Source organism: Thermobia domestica, chromosome 3 (assembly GCF_964235325.1).
Source record: "Thermobia domestica chromosome 3, izTheDome1.hap1.1, whole genome shotgun sequence".
NCBI lineage: Eukaryota > Metazoa > Arthropoda > Insecta > Zygentoma > Lepismatidae > Thermobia > Thermobia domestica.
The window spans coordinates 26,452,988-26,478,687 of NC_137456.1; the positions used below are offsets into that span (position 1 = coordinate 26,452,988).

At 33.9% G+C, this 25,700-nt stretch overlaps 1 protein-coding gene across 3 annotated transcripts in view; it reads right to left on the minus strand.

Moving 5' to 3' along the window:
• Positions 1–350: 350 nt before the first annotated feature.
• LOC145680245 (dynein regulatory complex subunit 3-like) overlaps positions 351–25,700 on the minus strand; it is a 62,681-nt gene continuing 37,331 nt past the window's right edge. For all 3 annotated transcript variants that reach the window (XM_081750569.1, XM_081750570.1, XM_081750571.1), the window contains exons 4-9: positions 23,735–23,944; positions 21,750–21,890; positions 11,234–11,444; positions 7,993–8,184; positions 5,487–5,626; positions 351–846 (exon numbers count right to left, since the gene is read on the minus strand). In XM_081750569.1, the coding sequence (XP_081606695.1) occupies positions 738–846; positions 5,487–5,626; positions 7,993–8,184; positions 11,234–11,444; positions 21,750–21,890; positions 23,735–23,944 (1,003 nt within the window). In that variant the 3' untranslated portion in view covers positions 351–737. The remainder of the gene's footprint in view (positions 847–5,486; positions 5,627–7,992; positions 8,185–11,233; positions 11,445–21,749; positions 21,891–23,734; positions 23,945–25,700) is intronic.

Here is a 25,700-nt window from a genome sequence, read left to right on the forward strand (position 1 = left end):
ACTTTCATATGAGCGCCAATCCACTATTTTTGGTGGAAAAAGATTATAATTACATGGGCGCATGTGGTTGATGTTTACAAACAGGAGCACGTTTGATTGTTTATAAACACAGGCACGTGGTACATTAATATTTTGAACTCTTACAGTTTGCAAGTCTATCTTAGATTTAAAAATGAAATGAAACTCACTTGTTTTGACCATTACAAGACTTTATTTTTATTTGTGTGGTCACTTAAAAGTTCATTTTGAAATATTTTACTAATAAAAGGGGAAAAAAATCCAAAATTTTTGAAACTTTTTTCAAAAAAAATTTAAAAATCATAAAATTTATCTATGTACATTTACTCAAATACATTTCTTCAAAATTTATTTTCTTTTGAATATAGACCTCTGTTCTCTCTATTGCCATTCTAAATGACAACGATAGGTACATTTACACGGTTACAAAAGCATATTGTAATATTACTATTCATTCATAGCTTCCGGAAACAAACATTCTAAAGACTCATATGAATTTATAGTCTTTTATCATGTTCTTCTTAGACAAATACTGGATGCATTTACTTGAATTATCCTGGCTGTTGAAGGTCAGTCCTTGACAGTATCTAGGTAAAATCCTTAGGATAATTTCAGGATTATTTGGATCTTATAAGCTTCGATTTTGTACTAATTTGATAAGATTCTAGGAAATCTTAGTACACGTAAACTGTGATATCATCTCATGATGCATATTTATTCTAGTAAACGGATACATTTATTCTCTGCATGTCATCAAACTCCTCTCTTTGTAAATCGAGGAAATTGTTTATCTCCATGACTCTCATTCTGTTCCTCTTTAGTTCGTCACTGGAAAACAAAATAATACTTCATTAAATAACAGAAAATACCATGTTGCCCGGAAAGTAAGATCTAATCAGAAAATAAGATTTAGCGTATATATATATATATTAGATTTCTCCTAATCTTACTTTCAGTACATGCAAATACTAGAAGGTTATTTTTTATATATTGGTTATTATTGACTACATTTTAATATAAATTAACCCCTAAATGCATTATATTTTCTTTGTTTTGAAAAAATCCACGAGTAGAATTTAATGTTATAAATTAAAGGAAAACAAATTTAAAACTCTAGGACCAAAATTTAGGTTAATATTTATTATTAACTGTCTGTAGCTATTTAGCTAATAGTGCAATTTACACTTCAAACCCATGTCGCAATATCTATTTTGTTGTTAGCGTTTGTTTTTACTTTTAGCAATATTAAATGTTAAAAACTTCTTTTACACTTTCACAGATATTAGAATGTACATATATATTGTACTATCAAATAACTAAAAAGTAGGACACAACTATCACTTCACAAAAAAAATAAATAAACAAATAAATAAATAAAATAAAATAAAATAAAATAAAATAAAAGATTTGTAATGAAAGAAAACTTAGTTCTGCAAAAGTCTAGGGACGTTTTCTTGTAGCACTTGCATAAACGGAATGTATACAAGCTGCGCCAAAATACACTTACGAAATGAAATAACTATTGTGAGATTTGTATGCAACAACTAGGTATGTAGCTAATCAGCTACACGGTGCATTTAAGGGTTAATATTGTTAGTATCACGATAAACCTCCCAACAATCAGAGAGCGCACTAGTAACAGTTACGCTTCAAGTCAACAGATACGGTGTTGCCAAATGTACCACATTTCCGCTTATTGTACCGTATCTTGCATATTAAATCCACGTTGATTTTTCTGACGTTAAACTAAGATAAACTAAATACATCTCCTAAATATAAACCTTACTGCGTTTTTTCAAACAATTAATATAAACTCTAGTCTTATTTTCGAGAAAAACAGGTATAAGAGAACATAATTTGATAGAGCAATTCTACTAATCAATAAATAAAATTTGTTAGGTTTAAAAAACGAAAGAAAATTATCTACGTGTGCTTCGCTGAAATAAAGAGTTAGTATTACTTGTCTGTATACATGATGCCTGTCTAACTTGATACTAATAGTTTAAAAGTGACTTATACATTATCTCGAGTAGGACGACTAAAATTCATGTCAACTTGATTTGGTCAAAGATGATCAATTTGACCAGTAATTTTCTTTGTAGAGTTTTTCTTTCGTTTCTTCCAGTTCCTCCGATATTACCATTTTATCAAATCTTTTACAATCATTTATTTCCATTAATCATCCATCATCATCATTAATCTGCCCTTAAGAGGCCCCATCACAAAATTAAAATACCGCTAATTTTACAGTAATCAGGGAGTAATCTCCACCCCCCAACACCGCCCTAATACCCCCCAAATTTCTTTACACACACCCCTGGATAAAATAGGAACACTCCCCCAAATCCAATTGTACCTATCAATCAGCATCACATAGGTTATTTATTACATTAAGTTAAAAAAGGTTTAGTGTTTAGGAAAGAAGGTAATATTCTTATTTATTTCAGTTCAAAATACGAAGCGACCTCGTTCTCATGTACAGCTTCGAGAGCCACTTGAACTCATTGTTTCGGGTGGTGTTTCGATCAAAACAATTGACAAAACAGACCCGCTCATATCTACCCTCCTGGGCTCCGCGGTCGTTTCCGAGAAAAGAGATTGAACAGATGCAGATGACTGAAAGTGGCAACGTCTTGAGCGGTCATTCACCTACCTCCTCCTCAATAAGGAAAATGTGACAATATAGTAATAAGTCTATACCAGATTCAGTTGGTAAGTGCTACTCTGCAAGAGGTGTATCAACGGACGGAAGTTAGAAGGGTGTAGTCAAAACAATGAAGAGATCGATCGAAGTAAGAATTATATACAGGGTGGCCCAAATGTAGAAATACAATACCGCAATGATCAGCTCATTGCATTTCATATCATTTCTTATTGTTATCCATCAAGTAGACTTAGTTTCTTTATTATTTGTTCTAAATGTGTTTTTTACTTACATCTTAAGCTCGGAAGAGACGAAGCAAATAAACCCATAAACTAGAATGTTATACTTGATCAATGCAGGGGTGTATACCTACTTTTGGACCACTCTATATATATTTTAGACTGAGTCTAGTGTTATGCTGGAACGCATTTGTCGCTAGCTTTTTTTTTTTTTTTTTTGTAAAGTATATTTTTATTCACGTAAATTCATTGAGCGGATTATTAAAATTAGTCTACATTAAAAAAGAAAACAGAAAAATACAAAATATTTGTAAATTGAAAAACTGAATTTCTGAAAAACAATTAAATCAATGAATAATTTTCTTATGAAAGATATTCAGAGCCAATAACGTAGCCAGGAAGGGGCAGGAGCGGAAATCAAGAGATCACATAATATTACAACATTTAAGGTTAACAACAGGGTTAGAATATTAAAATAATGAAATTGCAACTATGTACAGTATTAATTACTAAACGAATGTAATTTCAGCATGGGACGAGGGAATTTTTTCCCAATTAATATTTTGGAAGCAAATCACCCACTAAAACTTCTGGGGTGAATAAATTGAAATAATGGCAGAATTTTGTAAAATAATTAGACTACAATAATTCGTACGTAATCGATCCATTTGTAATTACTGGATAAAATAGTGGTGGTCAATTCCTAATACAGTGAAACCTCTCTTAACGGGTATCTCTCAATAGAGGACAAACGTTCATAAGAGGACAAACTTTCTTATTCTTCCATGCCGTAAATATGTGTGGTGTGGTGTTATGAGATGTCGGTATTTATTTTCGCGTTTCTAAATGACTGCAAACGGAAAACTACTAAGTGACTCATGATAACGGTACCTCATGCAAAATAATATTGTCTAGGGCGCTCTTGTTCCATATTTCGATTATCTTTTATCTATTTGAAGATATCACATAATTACTGTAAAATTAGCGATATTTTAATTTCGCAGTGATTAGGCCTCTTAAGGTCAGAATCTTGAGACGTTAAACTACGATTTAATTTCATAAGTTCTATTATACTTAAAATAATACTGCGCTAAAAACAACACACAAATATCTTTCGAAGATAAGTTAAATTTGAGATATTCTCAGAACTGTTAATTGAATTTTGCAGCTGATTTTCAGTATTTTTGAAAAAAAAAATGTACAAAAGTAATAAAATTTTACGCCATAACTGATTGATTTTGAACAAGCTAGTAGTAGTGTAGGATTTACATATGGAAAAAGCCAGGAAATTAACAGAGATATCAAATAGGTTACATATCTGTTCAGAAACCAAATTAAGTTACCCAGAAGCGGATGTGGACAGTGACAAACGATTTAGTCAGGATGAAGAATGAGTTGAAACTTAAGAAGCTAGGAGAAAAAAGATGACTTGATATAGGCAAGTCGAAGAAAAATAAATTCAAGAAAATTTCGTGAAGGAAACAGTAGGTAAGATAACACAAGAACGAACGAACGAAGAAAGAAACTAACCAAGAATTATCATTCATAAAAACTAGCCTACTTACTAGCGCGAAGAGAAAATAGCAAGGAAAGAATAATACACCAAGAAATTTTCAGAATTAATGGATGAGAGAAAGAAACTGAAGACTATCAACAATCAATAGTGATGCTAAGCAGCAGTATAAAAGAATAAGAAATCAGATCATTTGAAAATGCAGACTCGCCGAGAAGTTATGGATAAGACTGCAATGTGAAGAAACAGAGAAAAATATGAAAATAGGAAAATAATATGTGATTTATAAGAAGATTAAGTGGAACTTCAAACAACGGAGACCAAAGACTAACATACTAAAAGATAAAGAAGAAAGATCCATGACTGAAGCTGCAAATGAAGTGAGAACATGGAAGGAATATTTAGAAAGGCTATGAAAGCGACACGCAACGGGAAGAACTAGAAAACACGGAAGAAACAGAAAGAGAGGCAAGAGAGACCTTAGTAATCTGACTGGATCTGTGTACAAAATGCTTCTTTTGATTTAATACATGTGATAGTTGACTTTTAAAAACATGTTAGTTATGCATTGGTTATGTAGCTGAGTCTGTATATGTAACAGTCATCACTTCATCTGCAAGAACCTTAATTAAACGAACGAAGTTAAAGAGACGAAAGAATACGGATGTGATTCAATCTGGAGAGAAGGGTAAACATAGTTGTTTTGTTATATTGATTCTACTTTCCAAGTATTCTGTATATCTGAGCTTTACATTATTGTGACCCCGTTGACATTAATAATCTCGTGAAAGGAATATATGTAGTGATACGTAACTAAGAAATATGCTCGGTAAGAAAGGTAACCCTTACACTTTTCCCTCTCTTTTTGTTTGCCACCCTTGTGGTGAAAACGATCTGAAACTATCTTCACCCAAAAGAATACTATCTAATACCTGTATTACTTTGTCAATAATGTGTATTTTGTAGGTACTAATTTTATAATCAAATACATTACATCTATCATTTATTAAAAAAAAAAAAAAAATTAAAATCACTTCTTTTTTTTTTATTTGACTTAAAGTAATAAACTTACGATTTCAGTTTTTCCGTAAAGTCATCATACCAAGTATTGATTCCGTTCATGAACTTATCTTCACGATTATCTATCACTTGAAGATGAGCGTCATGAGAAGCTCCCAGGGCATTATTCAGAGAATCTTTGTCTACCAAGAGCTACAAGAAGCATAAATAAACAGAAGGATATAAAGTTACGTCAATTAAAAGTCATAAAGCTGATTTTCATTTTAAGATAGTAATTGTCACTAATGCAAATTGGAATTTTTCTTAAATTTTGTTTATTTACTTATTTTTACCTTGTGTAAAATATAATATTATTTACTATAAAATGCTTTCATTTGGCAGAAAATTTACTGCTTCATTTGCATATGCCAGTTCCAGTTCCAGTTCCAGTTATCTCCCTTACGGGAGATTTATATAAAGGAAGTCTCGGCCTTAGAGCCTTGTAGACTGTTTCACTAAACTTGTTTTGAATGAAAATTGTTTAAAATACAATTATGTATTAAAATGGCTCGTGCCAATATGGCCGAATTAGCCAGTTTTAAGTATAATTGTTTTCACTATGTAAATGTAATACGGAAGGATAAGCGGCGCATGAATTCGTATAACTTGAATCACAGTATATTAAAGTTGTAATAAATAAGAAAATTGTCCAAAATATTGTAAAGTAAATAATAAAAATTGAATAAACACTGAGAGCAAAGCTCCCCAATACTTATAGTTTACAGCGCCATCTCTTAATCATTTGCATATGCAAAGAACTAATTTACAGAACGAGTAACCATAGTAATATTTATTGTAATAGTTACTTGTACTTTACAATAATTTCTGTTAATACGGCATGTGGTTCTGGAAGTTCCACTAAATAAAATAAAATATTCTACAAATAAAAGTATTTTGTAATAAAAACTGTTTTTTTTTTTCATTACAGAACAACAAATTAAGACCAATATTTATTTTGGAAATTTTATTAGACACAAATCAAATTTTAACACACAAAATCTGGCACATTTTTAGTAAGATTAACAAACCACTAGCCTTTATATATGCCTTCTCGCTGTGGTGACTCACTGATCTTACTTTTTACATTAAAATCTATTGCAGTGTATAGTAGTTTGTCTAGTGGTACGAGAAACAACCTTGGCCTCTGGAATTGTGAGTTCGACGTGGTCTCTCATGGCTCTAGCCAAAGTGGCAAATATAGATCGTGCTTTTTTCCACATTACGCCAAGATCTAATGGGGTGCCACGGTTGTTCAGTGGTAAAGCGTTCCCCTCTGGTGCATGGTTCGATACCAGCTCGCGCCAAGTGAGCTTTGTAGTGGACAAACACCATGTGCGTGGGTTTTCTCGGAGTTCTTCCGTTTCCTTCCACTTTCTTCATTCCACCATTTCGTTCATTTCTCATTATCATTGTCTCCTTTAACCTAGACGGCATAAGCGAAGGACGTAAAACTTAAAGATTTCATTTAATTTCTCCGAAGATCTAAAGTGAGTAAAGTCATTCAAGTGAAAGTACAAGAAAACGTATTGAAGTTGCCGCCATATTAAATTCTTTACTAACTTGTGCATTCGCATTTTCCCGAGAAAATCCGGACACAATCGGCTAAAATTTGCGTGGTGACATGTTTATCTTACATGTTTATCTCAAGTGGGCACTAAGCCTATTCCGGGCGTCAGTCTATCAGGGTTCACTTGAAACTAACGTATCATCACAAAAAAGTATCAATATTACATAGTACTGACACTACAGAATTACCTAAAATGATTAAATTACTACTTACAAGGACACACAAAACCAAAAATAAAGGTAATACATTTTGGCAGTAGGGAATGTTTTTGTTGTGATATAGGTGGCACTTAACCTGTTAATCTCGATGTATAATTGTCGGACGTGAAACTAAAAATTTCTATTATCTAATTTATCGTGATAATCTAATTTATACAAGGTATCTCAGAAGTCCCCTGACGTAGGGAAACTCTGTTATTATCAGAGTTACAACAAAATGTAAGAGGAGAAACCGTCTCCAAATATGATGTTTTCAATCTAAAGTGAAAGTTTTATTTTTTAATCGGACGAGCCGTTTGGGCTGTACACTCTTTATGTGCCCAATGTTAAATGAAAATGCAACGTTGTCATTTACCGGGAGAAGGATACATTTTGCAAGAGTATGGTGAATGGGGTCATGTTTGAAATCGATGCTGGTTATCGACACGTTAGCGTAAAAGACAGTAACTTCATTAACTTATATTGTGGGTCCAGAAAAATGGCAACGTTGCATTTTCATTTAACATTGGGCGTATGAAGAGTGTCCAATGGGCCCAACGGCTCGTCCGATTTAAAAAAAAATCCTTTACTTTAGATTGAAAATATTATATTTGGAGACGGTTTCTCCTCTTACATTTTGTTGTAACTCTGATAATATCAGAGTTACTCTATGTCAGGGGACTTTTGAGACACCCTGTATAAATTATTATTAAATAAAATATATTATTGTTAAATGTAGTTGTCTTAAGACTTACAGCTTTTAATTCCGGAGACATTGTCTCATCCTCTTCAGCTCTCCCGCTGTTAAGAACTCTAAAAGCGGCCTCCGACACAAGTTCCTGATAGTATTGTTCAGAATTACGGCACTGCACAAAATGCCCTTGAATCTGCTCTTTGCATACTCCTATCATATCTCCAAGGGCTCGGGAAAAATTTCCAATGCTTTCCTAGAAACGTCATTCAAAAATAAGTTTAGATTAAGCTTGCTACATTAGCAACATTGTGGTATTGCTACAATCTAAAAATGCCACAGAATAAACAAAAATACGTATATAAATGACTAGCTAAAGTCTCTGTTCTTCGTACGAGAAGAGTAAGGTTTAATAAATACAAAATCTAAAGTCAAAAATCACCAGAGTTAAATAAATATGAAATCTAAACTCTTCGCTCTATCTTTTTCTCACGATGACGGTCCACTATATGGAGATACAAGCCATGAAATTTCTGGTTTAAACAAATTCTGTATTGTTTCAAAGCAAAATGTCAAATTTTCTACGCTGAAGCTGAATAATTAAGTTCTACTGAAATCGTTTGTTTGATTAAGGAAATATTCAATGTTGTTGTTTTCTTTTAACTCTGGTGCGAAGTGTTTTAAAATGTAGATTAGAAAACTCTAGATTCTCTTGTGATTCATCATGATGTCTCGATATCGTATGTTAGAAAACATGCCTATTCCTTAATGTTAGAAATATAACCAAAATGAACGCACCCAAGTTTTTTGGAGGATCTCGGCGTCAATTTCAAGATAACTTATTTCGCCTGTTTCGCACTATACCTAGGTATTTCCTAAAATTGCCTATATTGTATTGCCTGTATTGCCTATATTATTGCTCGAAGAACAAATATTACCTATTCTTTGTATTTCCTTCATGACAAGGCTTCATTGGGAGAAGGGGCCGCGGTGGCTCAGTGGTAGAGCGTTCACCTCTGGTATTTGGGGTCCCGGGTTCAAACCCTGCTCCCGCCAAGTGAACTTTGTAGTGGACAAACACCGTGTGCGTGGGTTTTCTCAGGGTTCTTCCGTTTCCTCCCACTTTCTTCATTCCACCATTTCATTCATCTCTCATCATCACCGTCTCCTTTAGCTTAACCGGCATAACCGTGGGACGTAAAATTCAAAAAGTTCATTTCATTTTCATTTCATTTCATTGGGAGAACTACGTTTATATCTCGCTTCCTAGCAATACAAAAAAAAAAAAAAAAAAAAAAAACTAATTGACTTTGTCCAGGTCAAGGACAAGCTCCAACCTCGATACATGAAAAGAAAGTCTCCTTGGAAATGAGAGCGAGTTCTTGTGGTTAATAAGGACTTCGAGAAATTAAAGAGACCTGTACACGTGCTCAAAGGTAAAAATATACAAATCAACATGTTCTTGCGTTTTAGATATGCCCTAGTTACATCCTAAAGAGTGTTAAAAATATGTGGTACTATCAAACTTGGAAACATATCTCGCGATCATCTGAAATCGCAATTAATAATTCCTTGTGACAAACTAGAAAATACAATATTAAATTATAATATATGTAATAATTTATCTATTTTTTGAAATGTGACGAATAATCTTCCAACTTTTGCTTGTAAAGTGCTGTAAAACTCTGGACTGCTGTACGCAGTAGTGTACACAAATTTCGTCAAGGGAAGAAGGGGTTCAAGATTCAAGTTCATATCATTTTAAGTGTTTGTATACATATCTTAACATGCAAATGAGTATTTTTGCATAATATCTTGCTTAAGGGGAGGGTTAAAATCCGGAAAAGCCATATTGCGTACGCCACTGGCTGTAGTCATGAAACGGTGTAAATAATGTATTTATTAGGTGCACAGGAAAGAATTACAAGTTTCTTTATTTAGAAAAAGATGTTCTCACAAAGACCGATGAGTTTCTAGATTATTTGAACGTCATTGGAATTTTTTACCTCATGTTATGTTTGCCTTTCATTATTTTAAGTTAGATTATAGTGCCTAATTTTTTAATTATAAATGCCTATTTGCCTGTATATTTTCATATTTTTTACTGCTTGAACATCCGGTCTCTAATGGTATGTATAAAATACAACGGATATATTTAAGAAAGTCGTAATAATAATAATAATAATAATAATAATAATAATAATAATAATAATAATAATAATAATAATAATAATAATAATACAAGGTTCCTATTGGTCTGGAGAAATCTATTTTCTTGACTTTCCCTAACCATTGGCAGGAAATGCCGTGACTTTCATGGCAGGTGCCAGATAATTTTGACATATAAATAAGGAATATTTAAATATGAGAATATTTATTCTATAGAGACAAATAGTAATCAATTGCTCATACGTACATTCCACTTATCTCCCGTAAAAATCTGAACAACGTCCCATACTGTGATTATTAAGCTGAAATTGATGTACAATTAATATTAGAAAAAATATATTTTTTTAAATTTCCCTGACTTTCCCTGGTTTCCAGTCTTTTTCCCTGAGCTTCTCTGAGTTTTCCCTGACTTCCTTGACCAGTAGGAAGTCTGTAATGACAATAATAATAATGTTTGAAATATTTATTGGTAATAATAATAATAATCATCATCATCATCATCATCATCATTATCTCTGGTAGTAAAAAAAGAGTAATAATAACAAACGCCGAATCCTGGAGAACAGAACGTCATTAATTAAATTTCCAGATTTCGATCTTTTAATTAAGATTTTATTACTGAACGAATTTGAGTTTGGAATTAATCTAGCCTAACTTCCTGGCCAGGATGTAAAATTTACCTACCACGATGGAATACAATAACAAAGATACTTACAACCTGCACTCTCTTTCCTTAGCCACTTCTCTGAACCTTTCCCACCTAATTGCTCTCTCATATGTACCAAAGATTTATGAGTATCTTATATTTTGTATTTGTGAAGACAGTTGTAATCCGGTATTGTCTAACATATGTTAATCTGCTGAGACATTATTTTAATTTCAAAATGAATCAACAGCTTATCCATACAATTCAGCTTTTTGGCGGAACAATTTCCATTTGAGAAGGAAAACTGTGAAGAGATCAACACAGCATAAAATATGAAAGAACGTTGTGAACTATTTAGCATAAATATCTTAACGAACTTCATTGCTATTCTCACATGTTACCTACTGACATATTTTTAACCTTCTTTTCTTATTTTTCTAATTTTAAGTAAGACTATTGTAACACGTACAACTAATGTAGTTTTTCTCACCTCCATACTATCAACTAGCTGCATTTCATGTTCCATTAACTGGTCCCACATGTCCTGAATTTTATCATTAAATTGATCTGTTATGGTTTTCAGTTCGAGTAGTAGGTCGTCTGGAGGTGGTTCGTCTTCTTCGAGGGTTTCCACTTGTTCCAGAGCACTTTGTAACTTAGAAAAGATTTTCACTCTATCCACAAAATATTCGTCAATTAGCCTGTTTTAAATATACATATATACAGCATAATGAGTCGGTTTGTAGCACAAAATTGTATTTATCAACAGACTAAAACAATGCCTTAATGTTCCTGCTTGTAAAGAGGCTATGATCAATGAAGACATCAACGGGACGTTAAACTCAACATCAGAAAGGGACGTTAAACTCAAAATCAACTCAAGTCAACTCTTATAATTCTTAAAAAAAAGTGTTAACTTTTCCATGTACCTAAGCATACCATATAAACTTTATGTCGCTATTTCTCACAACTTTGGCAATTTAACTTGATTCCTTTATGCTCAGAATGTCCTATTTCGAGCTCCAATTACTTTATTATTGGAGCTGAAGATGTATTTTCATAATTTTTTAAAAATTTTATTTTGTTTATTAATTTAATTTTTGTTGATGAAATTTGTAATAATGTTATCCTAGTCTCTATCAAGATTTCCTCTATCAGTGTTAAATCTTGGATTCTTAGCTATAATGTTAGGATTAGGAATTAAATTTCTGGTCTTTTAGGCATCTATGGCTATGTAGCCCATCACGTATGACGGGTTACGTCCCTCAGCGATCACACTATCCGAGGAAAGGGAAGGAAGCTGTCTGAAACTTGTAGAGTTAGGTATCATCCCGGCATTTGCCTAGTGTAAATGAGGAAAATCCAGGAAAAACTCACTCAGGATGGCTGGCCTGAAAATGCTTTTACACTTTTTGGACCGAGTGTTTCCAACGGAAATTGAACCCGGGACCGCTCGCATCAAAGACTAGCTATAATGTAATGAGCCTCAAATATATTTCTTTCTTAAATGTTATAGTATTCATTTTATACGCCGTTATTTATGTATAAGGAAATAAATTTATTACATACCTTGCGTATAACGTTTTACTCATATTCTTGTTATTTCGATGCCCCGTCATAACTGACACCTTCTTCTGAGAATGTTATCTTTGAGTGTCTAAATCGAATGAATTATTTCACTTAATGTTTCCTAACACCGCCGAACAAAATGATACTTCTCTCAATGTTGATAATATAGTACCTTAGGAGCCTCTAATCAATGCAGAAATGGTTGAATTTGTATATACGTTTATTATTGCAACAGTCTTGGAAAAAAAATCCTCACACTGACTAAACTTTTAGTAAAGTTTCTTACATAGTAATGTTCCAATATAATGACTGAGAGCGGTAGTGATTCTGTGGTAGTACAAGTAAGAAAGGTGGTTATATTCACAAGAGTCATCAAGATATTTTAATTTAAAAGTTTAAATTATTCGGAGCTTTTGAGAAGTGTTATTTTGTCCAACAATGGTTAAAAACAGTGTGCGAATTAGATAATCTATATTGGGGGGGGGGGTAAATTAGACGAAAAGGACGTAAAGGAAAAAATGAAAATGAAATGAAATCTTTGAGTTTTACGTCCCACGGTTATGCCTATTAGGCTAAAGGAGACGGTGATGATGAGTAATGAATGAAATGGCGGAATGAAGAAAGTGGAAGGAAACGGGAGAACCCCGAGAAAACCCACGCACACGGTGTTTGTCCACCACAAAGTTCACTTGGCGGGGGCTGAGATCGAACCCGGGACCCCAAGCACCAGAGGTGAACGCTCTACCACTGAGCCACCGCGGTCGCCGAAAAGGACGTAAAGGCTGAATGTGCAATAATTCAAAATGAGACAATAATGTCTTACCCCCCGCCACACACACACACATAAATATGACATCTATAATAAATAAATTTATTTATTCAATGTATCTACCGAATATAACTATATACGTATATATTGTCTGACATGCACACACCACACCTGATCTTTCTGAACGTGTTTAAATGTACTCACTCTTGTGCCCGTAGTTCTCTAAGGTTCATTTACTTAATAATTCGGACCGAACTATAGCCATGATCACAAACATATGTTAATTTTTCTACTCATATTGAAATTTTCCATTTCGCGTTATTACACACAGCTTGCAAAAGAAAACCTACTTCAGTGTAATGAAAACCAATAAAGTTATCAGTTAAATCGGATTTACTTTTTAAAAAAAAACTAGGTGTGGAATTGGAAAGAAAATAAAATTTCGAATTTGCGCTTCTACTCTCAGCTAAAGCTGAGCTCCTCATCCTTTTTTATTTATTTATTTATTATTTTTAAATATCGATTCCGTGACGGAGCTCAGGAAGTCAACACTTACAATTACTTTACTGTTAAGTTACAGATGAGTTGATTCACTATGTGCTACGTTATTCAAATAAACTGTGAGTATAAACATTACATTGAAGTTTTCCAGACAACATTATTGGCGTGGACAGCAAACCGTACAGCGAAAAGAAAGATGGAAAAATGAAGAGTTAACTTTAAAAAGCCTGCTCCAGTTGAAGAGCTTTTACATACACGGACAATGACATATATAACCAGTCGTGTTAGCAAATGCTGAAACAAATCTTCAATTATGCGGTTACTCACCTTCACTAACATGTCTGCTCACTAGGGGCGCATCCCCAGCGTGTACGTTAGCATATAACCACGAGAGAATACCTATATCCCAGATTTTGAGTACAGTTTCAAAAGTTCATTTCCGTAAACTGTAAAAGGCAGTGATTACTATGCTAATTACCACAAAGTAAACGCGCCTTTTGAGTTGCATATACGCAAACTACTAAGGAATCAGGACCATGTACTAACAAAGAATATACTGGAAAATGGAATATAAAAAAATTAAAACGGGATGATAATCGATAATAGAAATGTAAAGGATGAATATGACATGTCCGACCTTCGCCAAGTATGGTGGAAGAAGTTATTTGTTTACTTCTTCTTGGCCAACCGCTAAGAGCACATTAAATCCATATGTGACTTCGTTATGCGCAATTGTTGCAAGTAACAACCGTAGTTATAATAATATAGTTCAACTAAACAACAGTGAAAATAGTGGGGAAATTAGAAATGACCAAAAGTGAATAGTTTACATCGCTCACTTAGGAAATACAGCTAGAAGATTAAACTTCCAAGAAATGACAAAAATCAGTGAAATTTGGCGTTATACTAAGCATAGTTTGGGGGGAAGCGAGCATACTCGGTGCGGATACTTCAGCTGACTTCTTTGGGGGGAAACAAAATGTGATTGAGAGGGAAAATCCCCTCCGGTAATTCGCACCCTGGTTAAAAGCATTATGTGAGGTCATCCATTCGCTTTAGACTCAAGCATATCCACTCAAGCATAACATCCTCAGAAGATGTCAGTTATGATTGGAGCATTGAAATGAAAAGGATATGAATAAAACATTATATGTAATGTATGTAATATACTTATGTCCTTATACATTTTTTTTTTTTTTTTTTTCAAATTGAGAAGTTGTGTGGTGCAAAATAGTGTCCTGATCAGTAGACTATGTTTTGATTTTTGGATTTTCAAATAGGTTCTTTATCTTTCGTGGATTTCCTAATGTTTTCCTTGTGATCAACTAACTGCGTAACGTTATTTAAGATTTTAAACCATCCTGATTATGAGCACTCGAGAAAGATGCTCGAAAAATGATCATTTGAAGAATTTTGGCCACAGGAATATTTTAATATCAGTATTGTGATATAAATTAATACATGTTCCTTACGTTCCGTTAGCAATTAAGAATTCAATGATGTTTAGGTAACACGCTTTTGTCCTTTTAAATATGTGTTTTTTCTTCCCAATATTGTCTATCATTTTGGTAACTGCAGAGTCATAGATCTGTACCACACTATTCGTCTGTCTTTCTGTACCCTCTTATATTCTTGGCTTAAAGCGATTTGGACCAAAATTGGCAAGAAAGTGATAGCCTATTTATTGTCTCGCCTGAGGTTCTACCCGTGAGCAAGTTCAACAGGGTTCCTACTGATCTAGAGAAATTTATTTCCCTGACTTCTCCCTGACCTTTGGCAGGAAATTCCCTGACTTTCATGACAGGTGTCGGATGACGTTGACATATAAAGAGGAATAAATAACGATGAATATTTATATATGAGAACGTTTATTCCATTGAGACAAATAATAATCAATTGCTCATATGTACACTCATGTCCAAAATTATTGTCGCATATCTATAACTGTCTTCTTGTAAGAATATAATTTAATAATGATTTTGCAGGGTATCTTTAGTACTGATACTATGTGTATAATCGGGAAATGTATATTTGTGGTAAATTTCATAGAAAAATAATTATAAATACGAAAATTATAATGAGTAAAATAAAATGTTGCTGAATAGACAAGAAAATTTTAGTTTCGTTTTATTGTTCTTATTTACTGCTCTTTTGACACGAAATTTGCCACATACATGTCTTTGCCGGTTATACACATACTACCATTATAAGAAATACCGGGCGAATTCATTATCAAATTATATTCCTACAACAACATAATTATAGACGTGCGACAACAATTTTGAACATGAGTGTACATTCTACTTACCACCCGGGTCAATCCAAATGAAATCGACCAATGATGGTTGCTGACTAAATTTATTTTTTTATTTTTTTATTTTATTTATTTATTTTTTATACCTAAATTTGTATCACATTTAGAAAGCTGAAAACGGATATTCATTTATTTTTTTGCTGTGCAGCAGCCATTTTGTATAGGAGCCTGAGCGCATTTTGAACTTTTTAGTGCATTCCGTTAAACGCTGTAACTATTTAGGTTTTAAAGATAATGAGTTCAAACCAAAACCATACGAAAGATAATGGGATGGACAATATTCTGTGTTCTGTGTACTTTAAGACGTGCTTCAGAACGTCGAGAAAAGAATCTCTGAACATTGAGGTTGGAAACCTAGAATTACCATTTTGGAATGTACATTTTGAAACAAAATAAATGACACTCACCTTCAATTCTTTGTCTACATACCAAGTAGAGACTAGATAATAGACAACGTTCTAAACAAGTTTCAGATATGAGAACTATATACTTGATTTTTTGGAAATTTTTTAACTTTGCGAATTTTCAAAAATCGTGTATTTTCACCATCAAATATCTCAGGAAGGACAAAAGTAAAAAATCCCAAATTTGCACAAAATAGACGATAGTTGTGTAGTAAGAAGTGAGTAAAATTGCATCACTGAGATTCGAGTAGTTTCTGAGTTATAAGGTTTTTCTTCACTGGAACTTAATATAATGAAGCGCCATTGGAGTGAATATAAACTTTGTAGCAAAAGTCAAAATAACACGACAGTAATGTTAAATGGGTAAAGTATGCATAATTTATGAATCATATCTTGTACAAAATACGAAAGTCATCTGTTATTTCTTTTCTGCCTAGAGCGCTGCTGTTAAGACATGAGTGAAGTAAATAGTTGACTAATTTGTGTACAGAGTTTGGTACTGATAATTTAAAGTACGACCTGTAGGATTTGTGAACTCTGTGGGTGTGCGTTTCCGGCGAACCTTAGTGATTGGTACCCACACTTTGTCATTCGTACATAGTTTAAAAGAGGTTCTTGGGCCACGGGGAAGGAAAAAGTTATCAAAAAGATCGTTATTTTCCTGACTGATGTCTTCAATTCCCCCAATCCACCATTTTTGACATAAATACAGACTACAGTATCATTAGATGCAAATGACAACATGCTATGTTCTGGAAGTACTGAAGTACTGCAATCAGTAAATTCATCTGATTGTGAGTATTCTTAACATCTGATTTGTGTTTTTGTCAGATACAAATCTATGATATGATCTGGAATTAATAATTCTTTTACAAGTAGCAAATCTCGAATTTCTTGCTGTTTGACTGCACTTCTTCTGATGAAACATAGATAAATTGTATGTCTGATATACTATATCAACACAAAACCTGCACATCTGTTCAGTTTTTAAAATCGTGAATTTCACATCACTGCAATAACTCAGAAACTACTCAAGCCTCAGTAGTGCAATTGTACCCACTAGATACTGCACAACTATCGTCCATTTTGTGCAAATTTGGGATTTTTTTTCTTCTGTCCTTCCTAAGATATTTGATGGTAAAAATACACGATTTCCGGAAATTCGCAAAGTTAAAAAATTTCCAGAAAATCAAGTAAAAGGTTCTCAGATCTGAAACTTGCTTTCGACGTTTTTTACTATCTATTCTCTATGTAGACAAAGAATTGAAGGTGAGTCTTATTTATTTCGTTCCAAAATGTACATTCCAAAATGGCCATTTCTAGGTTTCCAACTTCAATGTTCAGAGCATCTTTTTTCAACGTTCTAAAGTACGTCACAATGTACACAGGACACAGAATGTTGTCCGTTCCATTATCATTTATATGGTTTTGGTTTGAACTCATTATCTTTATAACCTAAAAAGTTACAGCGTTTAACGGGCTCCTCTGAAAAGTGAAAAATACGCTCAGGCGCCTATACAAAATGGCCGCCATAAACAAACCTGCGCGGCTAAAAAATAAATGAATACTCGTTTTCAACTCCCTGAATGTGGTACAATCCTACGTAAAAAATTAAAAAATAAATAAATTTTGTCAGCAACCTTTGACCTGGAAATTGGTCGATTTCATTTGGATTCACCCACCCATAAAAATCTGAGCAACGTTCCATACTGTGATCATTAATGGTTGGCTAAGATGAAATTGGTGTACAATTAATGTTATAAGAATACATTTTATAACATTTCCCTGACTTTTTCTAATTTCCAGTCTTTTCCCCTGAGTTTCCCTGATCTGCACAATTTTCCCTGACTTCCCTGACCTGTAGGAACCCTGTTCAAGCCCAATTACCCTTTAAAAGTTAGGAAGGAGCCATTAAACCAGGAACACAGGAGCAGGGTGACCAATTACTTTCTCCTTTTTGAATCAAAAAATCCTATATGTTTCAGGCAAGTTTTCTTGTAGGCCTGAACCCTTGATGTAATCAGGACAACTACATATACTGTAGCCAAATCCAAACTATCACTTAACTCAGTATGACGTACTTATTCCGTTTAAAAAAAATAATAATAATAATAAAAATAATAATAATAAAAAAAAAGGGCTGTTCAAAAATTTTGTGGCCCTGATCCAAAAATGCATCAAAAGATCCAATAAATTTCAATCAAAAATTTTCTTGCACGCCTTATATCTGGAGAACTACATATATATTGTAGCTAAATCCAAACTATCACTTAACTCAATACGACATGCTTATTCCGAAAGAAAAAAAAAAAAAACGAAAACTGGATTTATTTCGTTAAAAAATTTACTTGTTAAAAGTTTTGTGGCTAGTTCTGATGTAAAAACTAATTATAGGCCAAGATCGCAATCTTTTGATACATTTTTTTTTATCATTCCTAAAATTCTTGGCCAAGATCACAATCTTTTGATCCATTTTTACGATCATTCCTAAAATTCTTGTTGGTTCATAAAGTTACAAATAAACTGGAAAGTGGAGGAGCTCTGGTGAAGAGATAGACTACGAATTACAATGGAAGATATCATGCATACAAGAACTGAGTAAGCACGAGTTATATGACACAGATATTCACCTGTACTCATTAACTATTTCTGTGAAACAATGAATTATTACTTCTTACAATGTCAAGAAGCAAGATTATTTATAAAAATGTTGTATAATCTGTATTATGCCAAAGAAAGGTCTTTCTTGCGCATTCTAACAGTTAGACCAGTAAGCAGTAGAACAGAGGTAGGGTGGCCCGTTTCTTTATCCATTAGTTCAAAAAATGTATGGAGAACTGAAAACTAAGAGAATGAAGTAGCGAAGAAATAGATTGAGGGTTAGAATTAGTTCAGCTGTGTACACAGAAATTCACCATGGGATGTTCATGCACTTTAACTCATATAGTTTCAGGATACACGAGATTTTTGTATATATCTTAATACTAGCAGCGTTCACCCCGCTTCGCTGCGGTCACCCCGGAACGCAATAAACTTTGTTACTTAGATAATTTTTACTTTTTCGCTTTCAAGTGATATGATAAAAACCATAGAAGATTGCACTAATGTTAACATTATATCGCCTGTCATTTATGTTAACCCGCCCCGCTTCGCTGCGGTCACCCCAACCCGCCCCGCTTCGCTGCGGTCATCCCGGAACGCAATAAACTTTGTTACTTAGATAATTTTTACTTTTTCGCTTTCAAGTGATTTATAGCGCCTGTCAGTTATGTTAACCCGCCGAGTCACAGGGTCATGCGGGTTGCATATAAATACGTTTATTTTTATACCTATGATGAACTAATAACAAAGGATTTGTACGTATGGACACCTGAATGGTCAATTATCTCAAGACACTGGTAATTGAAAATTAAAGTGATATGATAAAAACCATCTAGGGTCCACATCCTAACAACCCCCCAAAAATGAAAGAAATCGGTTCAGCCGTATTAGCGTGATGAGCGGACAAAGGATTTTTTGTACGTATTGACACCTGATTGGTCAATTATCTCAAGACACTGGTAATTGAAAATTAAAGTGATATGATAAAAACCATCTAGGGTCCAAATCCTAACAACCCCCCAAAAATGAAAGAAATCGGTTCAGCCGTATTAGCGTGATGAGCGGACAAAGGATTTTGTGCGTTCTCTTTTATATATATAGATGATGCACCTTGTTTATTTTTCCATAATATCTTGTTGAAGAGGGGGAGGGTTAACATCTTAAAAACCCATTTGCGTAGGCCATTGGGTTAGGTATAGTACATACAGTTTTTGACAAAAGTAAATGGCAGATTTCTATATATAATATTTTTTTATGTCCGTGCAAGGGCAAGGCTTCGTACAAAATGCTTGTTAAATTTGGTTGAGATCGGTCAAGGAGAAGAGCTGAAATGTTCCAAAATTGACCTGAAACTACAAACGATAACAATAGACTTAGTACTACGTTATATGATTTCAGAAATAATTTAATTATCTGCAAGCTATGGGAGGGAAAATGCAAGCTCATTTAAAAATAATAGACAACTAAACACTACACATCAACGAGCCATGATCAAAGAAACTTCGAAATAATATTCTATATGAACTAAAGAAGAAGTTGATTGTCAAGTACAGGGTGGTCCAGAAGTGGGCGTACCCCCCTTTTTAGTTTCAACAGTATAGTGTTAGTTATGGTAGAATGCCTGTATATAGTTACCTTGAAGACTTAAGAGTCATAAACATCGGTATGATCACCATCCATGTCGTAACACAGCTGAATTCTGCGCCAAGTTCTCGCAGATGTTTTGCAGAGATACTCCGGAGTCACGAGGATGAAAGCGTGTTCCACAGCTACTCGTAATCCCTGCGTTGTATGATATCAAGTGTTTCTTACTTGTTGCTTTATGAAACCCCAGAGAGCATTGTCTGGTGTCGTCAGATCGGGACTTCTTGAAAGCCAGCCAAAGGGAACTGGTGAAGATGCACAACCTCTTCCAATCCAGCGGCCAGGAAACGTTCGATTCAGGTAATTGCGCAGAATTCAGCTGTATTACGATATGAATGGTGATCATACCGATGTTTATGACTCTCAAGACTATTAAAACTTCAAGGTAACTGTTTACAGACATTCTATCATAACTTACACTACACTGTTGAAACTACAGGGGGGGGAGGTACGCCCACTTCCGGACCACTCTGTACAATATATGGAGTATTGAACTGTATGGTTCAGGGACTTGGACACTACGAAGTTAGAGAAGAAATATTTAGAGATCTTCGAAATGTGGTGTTGGAGAAGATAAAATGGACAGAGAAAGTAATAAACGAAGATGTTTTAAAAATAATAGGAGACAAGTGGACGTTTTTAGCCAGCATCCTTCGTATGAAAACCAATTGGATTGGACACATCTTGCGAAGAAATTGTCTTCTTCATGCTGTTATAGAAGGAAAGATGGGAGGAAAGCGGGTGATAGGAAAGAGAACACAACTGATCGATGATTGAAAAATAGAAGAAAATATTGGGAGTTAAAAGAGAAAGCTAAAGATCGAGAAACGTGGAAGAAACATTTCCAGGCCCAAAACTAAAAGAATAAAAAAAAAAAACATTAAAAAAACTCATTAGTTCCAGAACCTGCCAACAGGCTGAATACTTAATACTAATTATATATATATATATATAAGATAATAATGGTATATAAAGAACTAACACAAGTTTGCATACAAAACCTATTTGTTTAGGTAAACTCTAGACGAAAGAAAGTGCTCAGTGTTTCTTCTAGTTTCATACTTTACATGCATTTCTCAAGACAAAACCTCACTCATATATTACATACGAAATATTCTGCAATGTATATTTAAAATTATCTTTAAACTTTTTAAAATATCAGTACTTCATCCACTAAATAACAATAAAAAAAAAGAATACTTACACTCTGCTCTTTCTCAGATTCTTCTCTTTGGCCTCCTTTACTGCTTCGAAGTACCAAGCTAAATGCGTTTTTCTCTTTTCATGTTGTTTAAGACCAATTTCAAAAATTGCCCTAGTTGACTTACAAAACTGTTCCTTAAATCTTTATACGGTTAAGGAAATATATTATGCTGTACATACTAAACAATTACAGTGAACCCGTAGGTTACGAATTTAATCCGTTTTGTAACACTCTTCTTGAATGCATTGTTTTTCTCATTTAAATTAATGTAAAAATAATTAATCCGCTCTAGGCACAGAAACATGGTACTGAGTGCATTTTTTAACATTTTTAAAATGTTTTCTGGATTTTATATTTTAAACTGATATTGGGCAGAAATGTATATAATTACTTTGTATATTATGTTGTGTATACTTGTAAAAGCTGTTCTTAGCACCTTAAATATGTAATTAAATTAAATCAAAGTATTATTATTATTATACAACACAATAATAATAATAATAATAATAATAATAATAATAATAATAATAATAATAATAATAATAATAATAATAATAATAATAATAAACTTTAATACGTTACATACAGGGAAGACTTAATATTTGCTTTTAATTTATGTAACTGCTAGCGTCGGACTGGCACATTCACGTGCCCTCAACTACCATTTGTCATTGTCTCTCTTCAAGGGAGTCCTAATGTCAAGGTATTCATAACACACCCAACACTAATGCCCATGGCAAACAACGTTGACATGATATATACAGGCATCTACATTTTGGAAAAATAACTTTACCGTTGAATTTCTCTTCGAACGAGGGTTTTGTTTAATAATGCACACGATCATGTTGTCATTTAAAATAAACAAGTTGGTTCCAATATGGCGGCCACCAAGATGGCGGACGACAATCTTAACCACGTCACACTGTTTTCCCTTCTCACCAACATTGATCCCAATTCACTTCGGATCGACTGCATTTTTAATTTCTCAAATATTTAGCCCGGTCCAGACTTTTGACCATACTCTGTAGTTTGAGGTTAACAATCAGCTAACATAAATGAGAAAACTTGATAGTTTAACAAAAGTGCTAGATATGATATCACTTTTAGATATGACATCACTTTTAGTCTTCGATGAAACTTCAGTCCGCAAGTACCACAGCACAAATGTATTACCTTGTATCAATTGCAATATATACAACAACTGTAATTTTTTTGCCAACCCAGTTGAGTTTAATTTGTATACACACAGGCAATGAATCAAAAGAATAAAAAAAATATTACTGAAAAGAAAAAGAAAGCTGTTTTCCTATAAAAATCTAAAACGCATTCAGTACAATAACTTTTGTTTCAACCCATAACTTGATAAAGCAATTTCATTAATAATATCATTTTCATCAATATTCAAGAACAAATGTTGCTCTACTCTAACTAACTAACTAATTCTATGGCCTATGGAACCCGGAGGTACAATGCCGCGTTCACAAAAGCTCTCCACTGACTTCTATCCTTAGCTAACTGCATCCAGTTTCTACTTTGTATTCCAATCTCTGCGAGATCCATCTTAATATTGTCCTCCCATCTGCGCCTAGGTCTTCCTAATGGTCGTTTTCCGATTGGTCTTCCAGTCAAGACTTTGAAAGCGTTTCTACTTTGTTCCATTCTAGCTACATGACCCGCCCACCTAAGCCTCCTAGACTGACGACCCTAACAATGTTGGGTAAACCGTATAAATTATGTAGTTCCTCGTTATGAAATTTCCGCCATTCCCCATTCCCGTTCCTCTTGGATCCGAATATTCGTCTCAGGATCTTGTTCTCAAATACTTTCAGTCTATGTTCTTCCCTCACACAATAGTAGCGGTATACTCTTACACTATAATCCTTTAAATTGTATACATCTGAAAAAGAAAGAAGCACGCTAGCATATTATAATGTATACAGTAAAACTTGTTAAAATAAGCACCTAAGCTGATGAAAAAAGGATACGTTGCATGTGGGTCTTGTATGGTTTCACCCAATTCAAGAAGAGTCCTTCCTTCAAGGTCATTTTGAAACATTTCAAGGAATAGTTGGTCATAATCAAGGTGCTCCACAAAAGCTTCTGTGTGATATTCCACTTCTTTCTCGCGAGCTTCTTTTTTCTTTTGTATCTCTTCCAGTTCTCCTTCTTGGCGCTGAACCAATTCTAGCTCCTTCCTACGAAATATTGTAAGCATTAGTCCATTATAGTGGAGTCCCGAAAACTGCGCATCGATAACCCAGCAGTCTGGATAATTCGGCCACACCTTAACAGGGTGAAAACACCGCAGACCTGTTCAAGGTCATTCCCCGCATGCGTGTTAATTTTCATCATAGACAGCTTTATGCCTTCAGAAAGTATTTTTCTGAGGTCTGTCTTGTCAGGTAAATTACTGTACAGTGTGTATTCATTTTCATTTTTATGTATAGTAAAGGCTCTTTGCCTTCATAAAATACATATTTTTCTTATTTAAGGGTATTTGGGCAGTTTATTCTCTGTTATATTCTCAAGCTACCAATGCATACAAGTACAGTACTGTATTTTCTGAGGAAACATTCGTACTTATTCTTTTTAAATGCTATTCTTTATAACCCGACATTTTCACAAATTCGGCCACCCTGAGTTCCACATTAGGCCGAATTTTCGGTACTCTACTGTATTTATTTATTTATTTATTTATTTATTTATTTATTTATTCACGATCTTCGGTGGATATAATTGACAGATGTCAAAACACATAGGAATCCTCAAAAAGAGAATATAATTCTAGTTCTTAAATCACCACACACGTGATAAAGTTGATCTAATATAATCTCATAAATTTGGTTTATGTATTAAGAAATGGTTTTGCACAAATTCAATCAAATAGATTGCTATTTAAAATCTTTTGAATACTGTAGAAGCTATTGTTAATATTTTTTTTAATATTCTTTATTAAGAAAACAATATTTTAACTATTAGTTTTATTTGTGTTGGTATTTGGTTAAATAATTGGATTCCCGTGAATATCGAAAATTTGTATTGCAAAGCTAATCTAACAAAATTCATTTGGATAGTCATGTGTTGCCTAGTATCGTAAGCAGTACCATTCCCATATTTTTTTCCGAATTTTGTTATTTCTATTTACTTATGGACGATTTGATAAATATAGAGTGTTTCAAAGAAACACCGGCAACGTCTGGGAGGTGATTCCTGACACCAAGACAAGACGAAAAGTATAAACCAACCTGGGTGCACAAATGCTTCCTTTCGGAGTTATAGGCTGTCGAAAACATGAAAAAATGAACTATAAAGGTCCATAGCTCCAAAACTGTGGGACCTACCGTAGTCTTGTCAAGACTTCACTTAGGAACTAGTATGTGCCCTATCCAAAAATCCATGTTTTAGAATCGTAAGGTACTCACGCAACAATTTTTATAGAGGGAGTTTGGCTACGGACATATAATTTGAAGTACTCACAAACTACTTTTATAAAAATTGTTGCGGAAGTACCGCAGGATTCTGAAACTTGGATATTTTGATAGGGCACATACTAGTTCCTAATTGAAGTCTTCGCCCGACTACAGTAGGTCCCATAGTTTTGGAACTATAGACTTATAAAATTCATTTTTTCATGTTTTCGGCAGCCTATAACTCCGAAAGGAAGCATTTCTGCACCCAGGTTGGTCTATATATTTTTTTGTCTTATCTTGGTATCAGGAATCACCTCCCAAACGTTGTCGGTGTTCTTTTGAAATCTTCTTTTCTTTTTTTAAGTTTTACGTCCCACGGTTATGCCGGTTAGGCTAAAGGAGACGGTGATGATGAGAGATGAGGGAAATGGTGGAATGAAGAAAGTGGGAGGAAACGGGAGAACCCCGAGAAAACCCACGAGCACGGTGTTTGTCCACCACAAAGTTCACTTGGCGGGGGCTGGGATCGAACCCGGGACCC